The following is a 16,901-nucleotide window of genomic DNA, read 5'->3' on the forward strand; positions in this document are numbered from 1 at the left end:
ATTATATGGTACCATGTGTTTTTCTATAAATAAACTCAAGTTTTACAACCAAAAAAATAGAGAGAGAACAGATACACAAAACACAGTATATCCATACAACAGAATACTACTTACCAAAGAAAAAAGTGATACATGCAACAACACTGATTAATCTAAAAAACATTATGCTGAAAAAATTAGCAGACCCAAATAAGTGCATACTACATGATCCCAATTATATGAAGTGCCAGACAGGCAACCTACAGTGATCAAAAGCAGCTAAGCGTTGGGGGTGGGGTGAAAACCACCATCACTGCAAGACTAGGATGGAAATGTTCCAGAGTGACTGGGGTGGTCGTTACCCAGGCTTATATATTTGCCCAAGACAATGAACTGCACATCTAAAATACTTCGATAAAGTGGATTTTTAAAGTTAAAATAAAGAAAACTAAAGGAAAAGGACGAAAAAGGAAAATAACCTTATTATGTGTTACTGCCACATAAATACAATTTGGGTTGTAGCTCCCTCTGCTGCAGGGAAAAAAAAAGGCAAGGATGTTTCAAAGTACACAGTTTTGACACTGAAAAAAATGCTTCATGGTGAAAGTGATATTCACTCTGTGTATGTGTGTGTCCCTACTGTCTAACATTTGGATTGCACTGTGACACTGTGGGACATCCTAAGAGGAATCAGAAAACAGGGAGACCATGGTTTTGGTCCTCCAGTATACCATTTGAGGAGACTGGATCACATGAACAGGCACTTGGCAATGACTTGCCCACCCGACCTCAAGGTGTACTGGCTATCCCTCGTCAGTGCAGGGAATTCCTTGATCCCTAACTTCTTCCATAATGGTTTACTGATTCACAGGTGTCAGGGGTTCTCAGAGTGTGATTCCCTAGACCAGGAGCATCAGCATCACCTGGAAACTTGTTACAAGTGCAGATTTTTAGACCCCACTCAACATGACTAATCAGACTTTGGTGACAGAGCCCAGCAATCTTGTTTTGCAAGCTTTCCAGGTGATTCTGACGCAAGCACAAGCTTCAGAACCACGGTCCCAGGTGCACCAAAACTTCCAGCACTAGTTGGCGTGCATGGTTTCTGCTCTCCTTGTGGGCATCTCAACCTCTGCCTCTACTGAAAGCAGGTCCACTGCCCTGACGCCCTCACTTTTGACATCTCATTTCAAAGGTCCTGGGCCTTTTCTTCCTGCTTCATCAACTCCTTCACGCATTCACTGTGAGCGATCTTCTAGCACTAACTGAATTCTGAATTTAAGCCTGGAGCCTCAACCAAGAAATAAAGTAGGTCTCTTCTCCTGTTCCCATTTTTGCAAGACCGTATAAAATCGTTCTTTTTCAGCTGTCTCTCTTGGAATCAAATAATTCAATCTTTTATTTAACAGATACTTAATTCTGAAACAAGTAGGTGTGGTCCCACCATAGATACAGAGATAGAATAAAATACACAAAAATCACTGCCCTTATGCTTATATAGTATATGCTTATACTCTAAGTTGGGGAATGCCTATGGAAATGACATAGTATGTTAGAAGTTGGGTGCTGTGGAGTAAAGGTGAAGTAAGGGGAAATGATACGGGAAAAGGGAGCAATCTGAAATTTTATATAGGATGATCAGAGAGTGCCTTAAAAATATAATTAGAGGGTGCCTGGGTGGCTCACTCAGTTAAAACGTCTGACTACAACTCAGGTCATGATCTCATGGTTCATGAGTTCGAGCCCCACATCAGGCTCCAGGCCGTGGAGCCTGCTTTGGATTCTGTGTCTCCCTCTCTCTCTCTGCTCCTCCCCTGCTCTCTCTCAGAAAATGGATAAAACACGAAAAAAAATTTAAAAATATATATAATTGGAAATGATAAAATGACACAACTAAAAACTACCATTTAACACCTGAAACTGCAAAACTCCTAGAAGAAAACACAGAAAGAGCTCCTTGACTTGAGCCTCAGCAATGATTTTTTGGCTATTGACACCAAAAGTGCAGAAAACAACGCAAAAATAAATAAATGGAACTACACCAAACTAAAAGGTTTCTGCAGAGTAAAACCACACACACACGCACACACACACACACACGCACACGCACACACACACACACAAAATGGAGGACAACCTATAGAATCAGAGAAAATATTTGTAAATTGCATATATGATAAAGGGTTAACATAGAAAATATATAAAGATCTCATATGACTCAATAACAAAAATGAAGCAATTAAAAAGTGGGCCAAAGAACTAAATAGACATCTGTCCAGGAAAACCATGCAAATGATGAACGGGCACATGCAAACACGCTCAACATCACCAATCATCAGGGAAATGCAAATCAAAACCATAATGATATCAACTCACATCTGTTAAAATGGCTGTCATCAAAAAAACAAGAGAGATGTTGCGTGCTATTGGTGGGAATGTAAACTGGTGCAGCTGTTATGGAAAACACTATGGAGATTCCTCAAAAAATTAAAAATAAAAATGCCTTATGATCCAGTAATCCCACTTTTGGGTATGCATCCACAGGAAATGAAAACAGTGTATCAAAGAAATATCCGCATTCCCATGTTTATTGCACCGTTAAGCTTCACAATAGCCAAGATATGGAAATAACCTATGTGTCTACCAACTAATGAATGGATAAAGAAGACATGGTATGCATAAAACACACACACATACACACACACAGAAATACTATTCAGCCCTAAGAGAGAGGATTTCCTGCCATTTGCAACATGGATGGACCTTGAGGGAACTATGCTAAGTGAGATAAGTCAGACAAGAAAAGACAAAGATCGTACGATATCCATAAGTGGAATCTTCAAAGGCCATACTCGTGTAGAAACTTCTAGTTGGAAGGTGAGTTCTGGGGATCTAATGTAGAGCATTAGATTACAGTCAACAATGCTGTATTATATACCTGAAAGTGGCTGAGAGAGATCTTAAATGTTCTCACAAAAGAGAAATGGTTAAGTACGTGACATGATGGAGGCATTAGCTAACACTACGGGTGGTAATCATATTACAATTAAGACAGATGTATTAAATAACCACTCTGTACACCTTACATTTACACAACACTGTACGTCAATTAGATCTCAATAAGGCTGGAAAAACAAACTACGACCTAAGAGCATCAGAGTACAGATGCAAATAGCCAACTTTGTTCTTACGTAACACATATTTATTGAGTGTCTCTTACACTGCGTACTGGGTGCTAGGGAGGTGAGAGTAGTTAAAAGGAAAAGTTCCTGCAGTTATGAAGCTTACATTCTACTTACTGGTAGAGACAGATAAAAAAACGAATGCACGTATCAGGTGGGAATAGTGCTGAAAAAAATAAAGGAAAGACGAGAGAATAATGGAAAGTACAGATGATATATATACACAGGGCCTATTTTTACGGACAGGCACTCAAAAAACACAGCAGTTGGAAGTCAAGGGGAGTGTGAACACAATTTGTGAGTTCCTTGATGTCAAGACTGTTCTCTATACATTCACTGCTGTTATCTCTGGCACATAAAACAGCAAAGGCACATATGAGGCATCAAGTATTTGTTGGATGAATTATTTCATACACTACAGTGTGTCATCTCTATATTCTGATCACCATTTACTTAGTAGATAAGGACACATCAAGAGTAGAGGTAGAATTAAGAACCCCAGGAAATAATAGTTTAAAAGGGTGAGCAAATTCTGAAACCTTTATCCCTATTAATTTCCTAAGAACTTCCAACAGTTTTGACTTTTTATCTGTGTTCTTAACCTATAGAAAAAAAAATCAAGTGACTTATTCTCTTGAGTTTATTTTGAATCACTTAAAAATTCAAAATAATTTAAGACTGACTTCTAAAAAGCCTACTCATTCAAAGCTTACTTTACGTATCAAGTACTATCTAAATATTTTGTTACTTCTCAGAATATTCTCAATTCTAATGTTTCTAATCAGTTAATTTTCTAAAATACTTTTTCCCCTGAACTTTCAGAGCTTTCCATCTGTGAGAAGTTTTGTGAAGAGTTAGTTCTCTAGACTTAACTCTGTTTAACTAAAATGATCATAACTCAAATGCACATGCCCCTTGACCCAGCCATTCTACTGTAAGGAATATAAATGACTATTTATATTCATACAGGAAGCAGAGTTTTATATAAAAGGATACTCACTGAAACGTTTATAACAGCAAAAAACTAGAACGAACTTCTATATCTAACAATAGAGTACTGATTAAGCAAATGACATACTCCTCAGTGGATTTATGTGTCCATATGGAAACCTTTTCTAGATAAAGAGTAAGATGAAAATTGCAAGTCTCAGAACAGCAGGTATACATGATTGCATCTGTGGGGAGGGGAGGGGTGAAAAGGCTATTAAAAGGATACACATTATAAATATATATTTTTACATGTTTGCTTATACCCTGAAAACCTCTAAAAGGATACCTCAAGAACTGTTGAATAATAGTTATCTTTGGGAAGTGAGACTGGATGTGGAATCCAGAGAAATTTTTCTTCTCCGTTTTTTTTCTGTTTAATTCATTTTGCCATATCCACATTTTATTTTTATGATTAAAAAAAAGCTATATTAAAAACAATCCATTTGGCCTTGATTTTTGAGGAACTGCACAATATAGAGGAAAAAGATGTTTACACAACTAATTTTAAATATGACAAGAGCTAAGCTGTTCATTCTGTATCATTCAACAAACATTTGTTGAGTGTATACTGTAACCCAAACGTGAAACTAAACTCTAGGGCATTAATATTTCCTGTAGTCTATTAGGACAAGGAAGTATCGTGAGTATAATTAAGGATCGATTAATTCTGCCTTAGTGTTGGAGAGAACTCACAGACAGTGATATCTAAGCTACACCTTGAAAACCTAGTTAAGAGTTTGTTAGGGATAAAAAAGGAATGAGGAATCGCATGCAGAAGGGGCAGCAAGAGAAGGACACGTAAGTGAAAATGCATAGTAAGCAGGTATAGACCTGCTAAGTGGTTCAGCAGGAGACGTGACCGAAAAGATACATGCAGCACTTAATCTCAATTATTCAATATAGGAGCAAAGAAGGTGGACAATGTGGAGGCAAGAGGCATCTTTTTCATCCCTCTTTCTTACCTGGTGGAGTATACCTGCAGGACAGTTCGAAAAGTAGGACTACCGGAGCAAAATTAATGTGAACTTAGTATTTCAATAGGTTCTTTCCCAATGATCTTTACCCCCCACATCAAACAACACTCTCACCCCTCCTGTATGACTAGATCCTTATATCCCTGCCCACACCAGAATATAAATTTTTAAAATCTGAGGTAATCTGATAGTAAAACATAATATTTGATTATTAATTTACGTCATTTCTCTATGAGTGGGTCAAACATTTAGTTTTCATGTGTTTACGGTATTGTCCAACTTTATTTTCAGTGAACTGCCTTTACTTATTTTAGCCTAGCCTTTGTTCCTTAATTTCAAATTTCAGTTATTCTACTATCAAATGAATTGCAAATATGTTTTCCCAGCATGCCACCTTTTACTTTAGTGTTCTTTTTTTTTTCCCCTTGGGGATGTTTTCCATTTTCAAGTGGCTAAAGTGTTTTATCTTTTCCTTCTATGATTTCTGGGGTTTGTGCCATGCATCCTCACCCCCAGAGTTGGGAACAAACATTTCCGACTTTTTTCATGATTTTATTTCATTTTTTATATTTACAGCATGTTCTATGTAAGATCAGTTTTTGGTATTTAGCAGGGATCCAGCGAACTAGCCATGACTCCTTCCTAATGAACAGTTTTCCTAGTATCCTCTAGTAACTAATCTAACTTTTCTTCAATGATCTGGATGGATTTTCTACAAAGATGAAATTCCCACACACAAGAGGGCTTATTTCTGAACTCTGTTTTGTTCCACTGCTCCATTTACTCTTGTACCACTACTAACCTCTTGGTTTTTATAGCTTTATTAACAGTTTTTAAATGATCCTCTATGTATAAATACTGCACACTATATGATATAAAGTAGCTTATAATTTCTTTTATTGTCTGGAAGGGCTTGTCCCCTGCAGTGACTGTGTACTTTGTCAAACACAGCTAAGCTGGAACTACATTTGTCAGAACCACTTTCTCTGTATGCTCGTGGGTTAGAGCTGGCTACAGAAGACAGACCCTGCACGTGAGCCGGCGGCCGAAGTATGTCGGCACCCACCAAGCGTCAGAGGAGTCTAGTGTTGCCATGTGCTGTTAACACGATGCACTTGCCGGTCACTGCCTGGCTCACTTTGCAGGGCGGGGAGGCTGCCAGACCTTCAACACCTGCCACTCCTGTTGGAGCTCCTCAGTCATTTTTCCAGTTCTTAAGCCAGGCATATAGAGTCCCATGGCAAAGGGTGCCAGCTTCTTCTGCAAATTAGCTGCTTATCAAAGTCGGAGGCCACGAGACACAGATAAGGGATCATTTGTCCTTGTGAGTTCCAGTCTGCCCTTGTTCTCCTTTGCTTCGCATCTAGCTTCTTTCCCCAACTATTAGCACAACCATCCTGCAATGACTTTCCACCTGCTACCGTGTATTTTGTGCCAGATATACTTCTAAGTGCTTCACTATATTAATTTCCATAACAACCCTTTCAGGTGATACTATTATTAATTTTCTTTTTACATATGATAAACCTGAGGCAGAAAATTCAGTAACTTGTCCACATAGTTACTACGGGGAAGAGTTGGGATAAGACAGACAAATATGTACTGGTAGAGATGTCTGTATGATCTGATGAATTTGGTATATATAGAGAAGACATTAAATCTGTGAGTGTCACAAAGCTAGAAGAGCTAATACATTAAATGAAAAATGCAACAGTTCAAAAAATTTCAACAAATCAGAATATGTTAAATCTAACAAAGTAAAATTTAATAAGGATAAAGATAAAATGAAATAAATTTTGGAAAAATTAATTACATCAAATAGAAGAAAGTAATTATCCTAGTTCATGTTAAAAAAAAAAAAAAAAAACAGACTGGGGCGCCTGGGTGGCTTAGTCAGTTAAGTATCCCAACTTCGGCTCAGGTCATAATCTTGGTTCATGGGTTTTGAGCTCTGCATAGGGCTCTGCGCTGACAGTGGGAGCCTGCTTCAGATTTTCTGTCTCCTGCTCTCTCTGCCCCTCCCCCGCCTGCACTCTGTCTTTCTCAAAAATAAACATTAAAAAAAAAAAAAAGACCAATAGCAAAATTTCAAGCTATACTGACAGGGTTACTAGAAAATAGAAGAGTATTATCTTGCATTGATGTGACTATAATGACCAAAGTAGGGACTGGTAACCTGAACTGGTTTAACCACATCTTAAATGCAGTGTTCAGTCCAGAAAACCATGGACTCATGTCCACAGAAGGCAAGCAGACCAGTGCCATAGAAAGAAATAGTACACAAACCTGCAATCTTTAGCCTGGCAAATATGCAGCAGACTGTATACTTCCAAAGGGCAAAACATGTATCACTGAATGGAGCTCACAGTGAAGCAGATTTTAACTCAATGTAAGAAAGAGTTTTCTAATAAGAAAGGCTTTTGAACAGTGGCATGGGTTGGCCTTCCGAGGCAGTGAGCTGCCCATCAACCGAAAAGATTAACAGAAGACTTTATGACACAATACTCTGTATGTTGTAAAGATACTTTTAGCACTGGGAATGTGTGTAGGAGGAAGAAATGGATTGTGGTGGTTTCTGTTGGAATGAATGACCTCTAAATTTTCTTGCAGCTCAAAAAATTCCTTTTGATTCTAGGCACAAAAACAGCAATTAAATTTGAGGCAGGAAAATACGGTTGTAGTTGAATTTACTTAAAAGACTGGTTTTTTTCTGATTACAAAAGTAAAAACAATGTTTTGATGTGGAAATACATATGAAGACATTTATCTACATGTTTTATCTATACATGTGTGTATATATATACATGTATATATTTATATGTGTATATGTGCAGGTAATAGCCTATTAATTATACCATGAGGAGTCTCTATTACTGGATCCATAATATCCACTGTGGATGTGCCATAATTTATTTAACCATCTAACTGTTACTAAACATGTAATAACTCTGTTTTTATAAATGCACTAAACACCCTTGTACCTAAATTTTTTTCTATAGCTTTAAGACTCTTGACCTATTCTTACATAGTTTTCCAGAATTTTGCTATTATATTCGAAGTTTGAATTTTAAGAGATAGGAAGGGGGAAAAAGTACATAAGGAGGATTCACAGGAAGCCACACAAAACATAACTTCTGCCCCCAGAGATTTTCCCACCGAAGGCAGACACACTGTGGTGGCAAGCTTGGCCTTTACAGTGTTTCTCTTTCAATAACAAACTTTTAAGAGGACCATGGTTCCAATAACCTGTGATTTCTTGCAGCCTTTAATGCCTAATATATAGGAACGCAGAAAAACAGATGGGAATGCGTCTTCAGCAAGTATGCTTATCAGACCTTCGAATCAAGACCCAACAGCACTGTGCTGAGATCCGACGAAAAAGCCAAACGAGACCTAGGTTAACAGATGTAGATACTGAGGTACAGATATGTCTCTTGGAATTGTTGTAACTTAAGGGGCCCTGGATCACCTGCTACGTCGCTAAAAACCAATGAAAAAAACAGTCCTCAGAGCAAACAAACCCGTTATCAAAGACTCTTTCTTGCAAGTATGGCACAGTGGTATTACCTCCTATTTCTGTGTAACAGTCCAGTCTCCAAACAAAATGCTTCCAGTTTAGCAATTCCTCCTGAGCTGAAAGCTAGTCAAGGCTGGCTTTTCCTTTCTTCCATAATCCCTCCCCTCACCTAAAGAGCAGACTGTCTTGTATTACTAATAATATGTCACCATTTTCAAGAGCCTAAATCTCCTCTTAAAATATGCAGATATAAATATTCTACAAATTCAATCTTGAGAAAATCCCTCCAGGGCCTTCTGTCCCATTCAATCTAGACTGATAAATCTCTTGATCTTTCCTTCATTTGTTCCCTAATTCCAAGTCTTCTTTTTTGGTTTCTACTCAGCGTTGATGGCACATATCCTCCAAGACATTAACTGAGAAAGTAGGTTTGTGAGACCTGCATGACTAGAAACTTCGAATTCTAAGTTGGAATTTTCTCTCAGAATTTTGAATCAACTGCTCCACTGCTTCTAGCTTTCACTGTTGTTCTTGAGAAGTCTGAAGCCCCGCCTGATGTCAGATCGTTTTTCTCAGACTTTTATTCCCCCTCTCTTTGGAAGCTGCTGGATCTTTCCTTTACCCGTAAGTGTTCTGAATATGGCCTTGTGCCTTGGTGCGGGTCTGTTTTCATCCACTGTGCTGGAATCTTGATGGCTGCTTTCAATCTGGAAACTAATGTCCTTCAGTTCTGGGATATTTTCTTGAATTACCTTGTTGTATTCATATTTTGTTTTTTAAATAAACTTTAAACACTTGAAGTATAACATACAGACATAAACATGCACATATCTTACATATTTATTTTGACAAATATTTCTAAGTCAATACTGCCCATTAACATTTAAAAGTGAAGCCCCAAATGCTGACTAGACACCGTAGGCATGTTGGCATTTCCTGGTGGTTGCACCACTCGGGGATGGGGGAAGAAATGGCCATTTTGCTGAGGGAGCCTCACGTAGCAGTGCCTCTGGATTTTCTTCTTGCAGGCAAATCCATTTCCCCAGAAAGGAGCCCTCCAATCTCCCATCTACTACCTTCAGCTGCGCCTGCCATCCCGGCAGCCCACAGCCTCCGTGATTTGACCTCTTCGGACAAGACATCTCTAGTTTCATTCATGGTAGAGATGAGATGAGGCAGGGGGGGACTGGGGTCTAGCTACTCGTTCTATAAACTTACTTAAAAATTCTACAGTTTTCAATCCTACCATGTCAAGTCCTGCGTTTTTCCAAAGTTCTAAAGCACTCACCAGTTTGCTTCCAGTTAACTTCTCCTGATGCAGGTACTTAGCTTTCTCTGTTTTCCATCTTCTAAAAATTTGCTGACATCTCTTGTCTCTGTTGATTTCTTTCTCATTCTTTTTGTCCTTGAACATTGCACCTGCTTAGCCCTCCATAGTCATTTTAATGGCTTTCATGAGAGAGTGGAGGATAAATCAAGTGTTCGCTCTGCCAAGCTAACCTGGAATGCCTCCTTTGTTACATGTAGCCATCTTCAAACAGCAGATATATGCTTTCTTTTCTCTTCATCCTCAAAAGCTTCCTGCACTTGTATTTTGAGCTCCAGATCTATATTTGCAAATGCCTCTTGGGAACATATGTCAAAAGTAACTCATTATCTTTTCTGAAAATCTACTTCTTGCAACAGGGTGTCATAATCCTTACAGTTACCCACACTGAAAACTGAAATGTTATCTCCTACTCTTCCTTCTTTCTGGATCTCCCTATATCTAGTAAGATACTAGCACTTGTCAATTACACCCTCTAGAGCACCTGAATCTCATCCTTTATATGTCACTGTCTGCCTTACAGCTATTCCCCGAATACTAAGTCATCCTACTCTACCCATTTTGCCTTCAAGTCTGGTTTAAATGCCACCACCTCCATGAAGTCTTCCTTTCTGCTTTCTAGGTTAAGTAAACACTTCCTCCTCTGGAGGACTGCTCACTTTATTAACATTTCTCTTGTACACTTAACTATATTTAACATTTTTTGCAAACCTGTATGTGTTTTATTTCCTCTGTTAGAATCTTAGAGTTTTAAGGAAAGAGGCCTCGAAGGAATCTATCCCTGACCTTGCTCATCACATAGTTTTTATCATGCCATCAGTATGTATGCTATAGAAATAAACATATTGGCAACTACTGAGGCAAACAAAAGAAACAGAGGACACAGCATTTTACCTTCTGGAGAAAAATGTGTAGCTATAGCTGTAGGACAATAATAGGTAAAAGGTAAAACAGCCCTCAACTAGGTCAAGAACACATGCTATTACATTTAACTCTGCTGCTCCCAAGCCAATCAGTTGCCATCTCTGATAGCCAAAACACACAGATTATTGCCCTTTAATGAATGGACAATAAATATGAACCGCTTGATAGAATATACAATCTTCAGTTAACAGCTACTCAGCTTCTGATAAAAGCCTGTTTAAATTAATTGATATTTGAGAAAAATCTATGAAGTCATACTAATCTTCATTCCTCTATAGAGTTTCAAGCTCTATCTTAATAGTAAGAAAAATATAAACCTACAACTACATTAGTCTTCACAGAAATGTCTTGATTCAAATGCATTCTACATTATGCCATCAGTTTTTATAAAGAATAAGTCACATTAAGAGTTTTGCATCTTCTATAAAACGTCACTGTTTGAAGATATCTGCCATTATGTACTAGGATGAGCCCTATAAAACTGCCAGTATTTCACTGTTGTTGACTTTTAAAAAGGGCATTTTTATGTGGTTCATCTAATAGTTCAGTACTTAATAACAAGCTATGAAATTAGGTCATCTTATAATTTAGCAGTAAGAAAAAATTGGTCTCATTTGTCAAAGTCATATGTTCTCCCAACTCACAAAGATGAAAATGACACTGAGCAAGATGCTTCCTTTTTGCTACCAGGAGGCTCAGTGCTGATGTAGTACTCAACTGTGATAATTCCTTAGCCTAGATTTTGTTATAATTATCTGAATGATTATTGTCTCACCCTTTTCACTTTTATTGATTCAAAAACGTATATGTGTTTTTCTGAAAGTGAGTATTGTGGCAATTATATATATATGTATATATATATATATATGTATGTACATATACATATACATATATATATATATGCAAATTATATATATAACTGGTTACCTAGAGTGCTGTGTTGAGAAGGATTCTTCCCGAACTTGGCAGTGGAAAGTACCAAGGTCAGCTGGTAATATTCCATATACGTAACTGGAAGGGGAAAGGCAGCATGCCACATATTTGCAACTCCATCTCATGTCCTAATGGGGACACTGAAGAGGAATCTGAGAATTAATTATGAAAGCCAATCTGCAAGAAGGGAGATCTGAACTCAATTTAGAAATAAGAGAGGGACATTAATTGATAGAAATGGTAAAGGCATTCCCATCAGAGCCAATAAAACATGAAATAGACAATAAAATGCAAGGGAGTATATACGTGTGTGTGTATGTGTATGTATATATATATGGCTATAGATTAGGTTGATTTAAGGATAGAATCTATAGTAAAATAAATTAGGAATGAAGCTAGAGATGAATGAATCACTGTAGCTTTTGAGGAGGACAGTGACACGAAGAAACGGGTTACACACGTTGAAAATCAAGCAATTTCTTTTTAAGACTTGAAGAAGCCTCAAAATTAGCATTTTACCACTGCTATAGTAATAATTCATTGAGCATGATGCTAATAACACTGAGCCAAAGACTACTGGTAAAAGAATATTCACCCAGTCTGAGTTATCACTGACCTTATAATTAAATCTAACCTTATGATCAAACTTAGAATCACCAATAATGGGCTAACCCATTACCACGTGCCTCTTTACAGGGTGCAACGTGGACACATTGTATATATAATATTCATGCCAAAAAAGTTTAACCTAAATCTGACCATGAGGAAACAATCGTAACTATCTAAACTGAGGGACATTCCCCAGAGCAACTAGCCTGAATACTTATGTCAATGTCATAAAAGACAGAAGCAAAACAAGAGACCTTGGGTCTAGGTTAAAGAAAACTAAAGAGACATGACGATCAAATGCAACAAGAGGGATCCTTTATTGAATCCTGCACTGGGGTTAAAAATAAAGAGCTATAGGGGTGTGTTGGTGGCTCAGTCGGTTTAAGCGTCCAACTCTTGATTTTGGCTCAGGTCATGATCTCACAGTTAGTGAATTCGAGCTGTTAGCACAGAGTCTGCTTGGGATTCTCTCTCTCCCTCTCCCTCTGCCCCTCCCCCACTCACACACATGCTCTTTCTCAAAATAAATACAGTTTAATAAACAAATAAATAGTTGAAAGTACATTATGAGAACAACTGAGAAATCTGAAAAGGGACTGCATATTACACACCAGTGTTGTATGAATGTTAAGTTTCACAAACGTGATAACTGTACTGTGATGATGCAGAATTATTCCCTTTTCCTGCAAACTCTTGTGTTAGGTAAGTATCAGAATGCTGGTGAGTAACTCTCAAATTATAGTGCAAGTAAATTTATTTTCAAAAATAAGTAAAGCTGTGAATGTGTACATGGACACATATATACACAGGGGTAGAGGAATATGGCAGAAATTAACAAAAGGTAAATCTAGGTAAAGGATACACAAATAGTCACTGTGCCATCCTTAAAATTTCCTGGTCAAAAAAAAAAAAAAAAATAAGAGATCTTAGATAATTTGGGTCACATTCCACCGTTTATGGCTATGAAAACTGAAAGCAAAGAAACTTTATTCTGACACACTCTCCCAGCTTACAGCAAGTGTGTAACTAAAGCTGCTGTGGTTTTGTCTTCTCACCCAGTGCTCTACCTCACATGGTCCCAGTCTAACCATGCAGGGTGAGCCCAACAAGGAAGGACCAGAGGCCAGGGGGCTGACTACTGAGCAGATGTTCTAAACCATCAGCAGCAGTTAGGGTTTGGATTAGGATCAGTCACAGACAGGGAAAGGAGGGGGCAAAATAAAGAAACAATGTAACACGAATCGTGGAGAGTTAATGATATATTAGAGAAAAAAGAAATAAGTTTATAATGTACATGAAGAAAAGGTGGGAAAATAAGAGTGCTAGGGACACTAAAGGAAAAACCAGAATAAGATGGCCATTTGAGATCAGAAACTTAGTCTGCAATAGGTACATTTCAATTGTAATGTCCCAACACATACGCCAGAAGTAGACTAGAACGCAGACTCCAGGAGGGTAGGGATTTTTGTCCTTTTTGTCTGCTGATACATCCACAATTAGCCTGAACAATGCCTGGAAATAAACTTTTTTTTTTTTTGAACAAATGAAGTTTGTTTCTGAGGCACTCAGGTACAGACACACAGGAAATAGAAATATGAAATGTACGAGAGGGTATCAAAAGAGATTTACTTGGGAGATCCGCAGGGAAGAGGACACATGTAAGGTGTCAGTTTCTGGAGCTCTGCCTGGAGTTCTGAGTACAAGCCCAAACAACAGTGGTCTTTCTTTTCCACTGTTCCTTTTACGTGTATCTTTACAGGAACCCTTACAGAGAGGAGGGATGACTGTGGTCATATACCCTCTAGTACCATCACAACTCCATTATTATTCCTAACGGACTTCGTTAGTGCGAGCAGGGGGTTCAGGTGCAGTCCCAGGACCAGCAGGACCAGGGTCAGCGGGGAGTTTGCCAGAAAACGCAAATTCTCAGGTCCTGCACTAGGTCCACCACAGGAGAAACTGTGCGGTTGCGGCCTCGTTACCGATGCTTTCAGGAGTCTTCCAGGTGATTCTAACGCGTCCCACAGAGCCGAGGACAAAGCAAAGGTACTCAACTCTTAGTGGACAAAATATCTACCTCATAGTTTAAGTCATTCTTCTGGAGATGCAGCTAACAATTTAAGACCCGATTACAGAAAAAGATATTTGTAATAGAATCTGGTGTCACAGGCCACCAGTCGTAACTCCTCAAGCAGAGACCACGCAGCGACACCTGCCTACAGTAAAAACAGAGTATTTAAAGGCATCCACTTACTTCAATGTCTCAGCGAGAAAGAAACTCTGCTGCACGTCGTCGTGGGTAGGAGTAGACGAGTACACGTCCTTCACCCCGGAAAACCCGCCACTCACTCGGCAATACTTCTCAATAGCCTGTGAGAGAGACCAGACAAAAGAATCAATTCCACACAATTTCACGTCTTGGGGACAAATTAAGGAACCCCAGTCAAAAGTTCACAAAGATCTATCTGAGGATTTGACAGGTTAAGAAGAAAACTTATTACTGAATGGGAATATTCTCACACTGGAAAAATTAACGGAGGGATCTGTTTCCTGTGGAACTTTTCCCCCTCCAAAACTCTTCAATCTTTTAAAAGCATCTTCTATTTTCCTAACTGAGGAAAGTCAAGTTTGGGCTATTCACACTGAATTAGAGACCGGTCTGGCATAATAAAACCTCATTAATTCTAACAAATCAAGGGCGGTCAGTCTGAATTAAACTTTTCAAAGGGAATTTTTTCACTTCTAAGGATAAACCACCCAAAACAAGCTTAAAGAAAAGTATTACCTAAGAGCTCTGCTCTCCATAGTAATAAGCAAGGAGGTAATATTTACTGCAAACATACTACGTGACAGATGCTACATTACAATCCTAGCAGTTAGACATTACAGGTGGTACCAACTGGCAGGAAGCAGCCATCCACATACCCACTACAAGAATTACCATGTTAAGAGCCAACCATTAGGATGTATTTGCTCCAAGTCAAGGCTCTTCTAAGAGCTTCACATGTATCATTGAAATCTCCCAACAACCCGTGAGGTTGTCTTAGGAGGCTCCACTTTTCCCACAGGAAAACTAAGGCAAAGGGTGAGTTGCTCTACATTATTGCTAACTACTGCGCTCTGCTGTCCAACTCGGAGCTAAAACTCTTAATTTATATCTCTTGCAGCTTTTGAACGTGCCTAAATAAAATATACTCAATCCAATGGAATCCATTCAAAACCCTGTTTTTTTTAAGTTTGAGAGAGAACCCATTCAAAACCCTGTTTTCTTAAAAAGTTTCTTTATTTTGAGACAGTGAGCAAGAGAGCACACACAAGTGGGGGGGGGGTGCAGAGAGAGAGGGAGAGAGAGAATCCAAGCAGGCTCTGTGCTGTCACAGGGCTCGATCTTAGGAACTGTGAGATCATGACCTGAGCTGAAATCAAGAGTCAGACGCTTAACTGACTGAGCCACCCAGGTGCCCCTCCAAACCCTGTCTTTAATTCAGAGCAACCAAATATCCTGCTTATGCAGGTGTATATCATACTCTAAAATTAAGCCATTCATGAGAAGTTGAATTATACGTGGTTCTTTTTTTTCTACCTAACCCTGAGATACTGTCTAATGAAGGTATAGTTATTTCATCATTACTGCCATGGCTTTTTGTTCCTAGTCTTGCTAATTTTCTTATTCTTCTGGTCTCTCTCCTTTCTAATGAAAAGCTAATTAACACTGAAAGTTTTTATTTAATCAAGCTGTTCGTTTTTATATAATTCCATTTTAATTACAGCTGGGTTTTAAAAGTCTTCTTACCAAACAGTTTGGGGCTTTTTTCTATCTAAATATTTTAAATGTATTTTGAATTCAAGAGTTTTTAAATGCCACATTCTGCGCAATGATCATGTGTCTTTACCACCAGAAAACCATCAGAGCAGTTTAAGGATACTGAGAAAGTAGCAGGGAGGCATGACTAATCTTTAAGCCATTTAGAGTCATTTCTTGGAGGCAAGTTTTCATGCAAATATATTCAAGTTTGGAAGTTTGAAGACGTGACTGGAATAGCTAAGGCTACAGAAGACATACGAGATACCATTCTTCAGTCTCAGCCTGTCTTCCTTTTACCTTCTTCACACCCAACAGGGAGGCCAGTGATAGGGAAGAAAGCAACTTCTATTTAAGAGGTGACTCGTCCTCTTTTGTCTTTGCCCCCCTTTTCTGCATCATGGCATACTTCTGAACCTTGAATTTAAAATGTAATTATTTCAGTTCTTGTTCTCTATATTTGGAGTTTGTGTGTCTATCTAGACTGTAAAAACAACATTCTAACTCCTGTCATTCGACAGACTTAGGTTAAAGCCTGAGCTCGTGAAACCTCTTTTTAATAGACAGAGTAGGGCCATACTTTAAGAAGGTGCACAGGAAAAAAGAACCTGAAGAAAAGGATAGATTATCCTATAGTGTTTCTCACTGAGTGGACAGGTTTCTG

The 16,901-nt window shown here is 38.5% G+C and overlaps 1 protein-coding gene across 2 annotated transcripts in view; it reads right to left on the reverse strand.

Moving 5' to 3' along the window:
* The window catches only part of MAN1A2 (mannosidase alpha class 1A member 2), a 185,033-nt gene that overhangs the window by 14,767 nt on the left and 153,365 nt on the right, over positions 1–16,901 (reverse strand). Inside the window, exons 12-13 of one of the 2 annotated variants that reach the window (XM_049618377.1) lie at positions 14,690–14,805; positions 12,964–13,329 (exon numbers count right to left, since the gene is read on the reverse strand). In XM_049618377.1, the coding sequence (XP_049474334.1) occupies positions 13,320–13,329; positions 14,690–14,805 (126 nt within the window). In that variant the 3' untranslated portion in view covers positions 12,964–13,319. Of the gene's footprint in view, positions 1–12,963; positions 13,330–14,689; positions 14,806–16,901 lie in introns of those variants that run through there. The other variant, XM_049618376.1, reaches the window with a different exon arrangement.

The sequence above is a fragment of the Panthera uncia genome (assembly GCF_023721935.1).
Source record: "Panthera uncia isolate 11264 chromosome C1 unlocalized genomic scaffold, Puncia_PCG_1.0 HiC_scaffold_4, whole genome shotgun sequence".
Taxonomy (NCBI): Eukaryota; Metazoa; Chordata; class Mammalia; order Carnivora; family Felidae; genus Panthera; species Panthera uncia.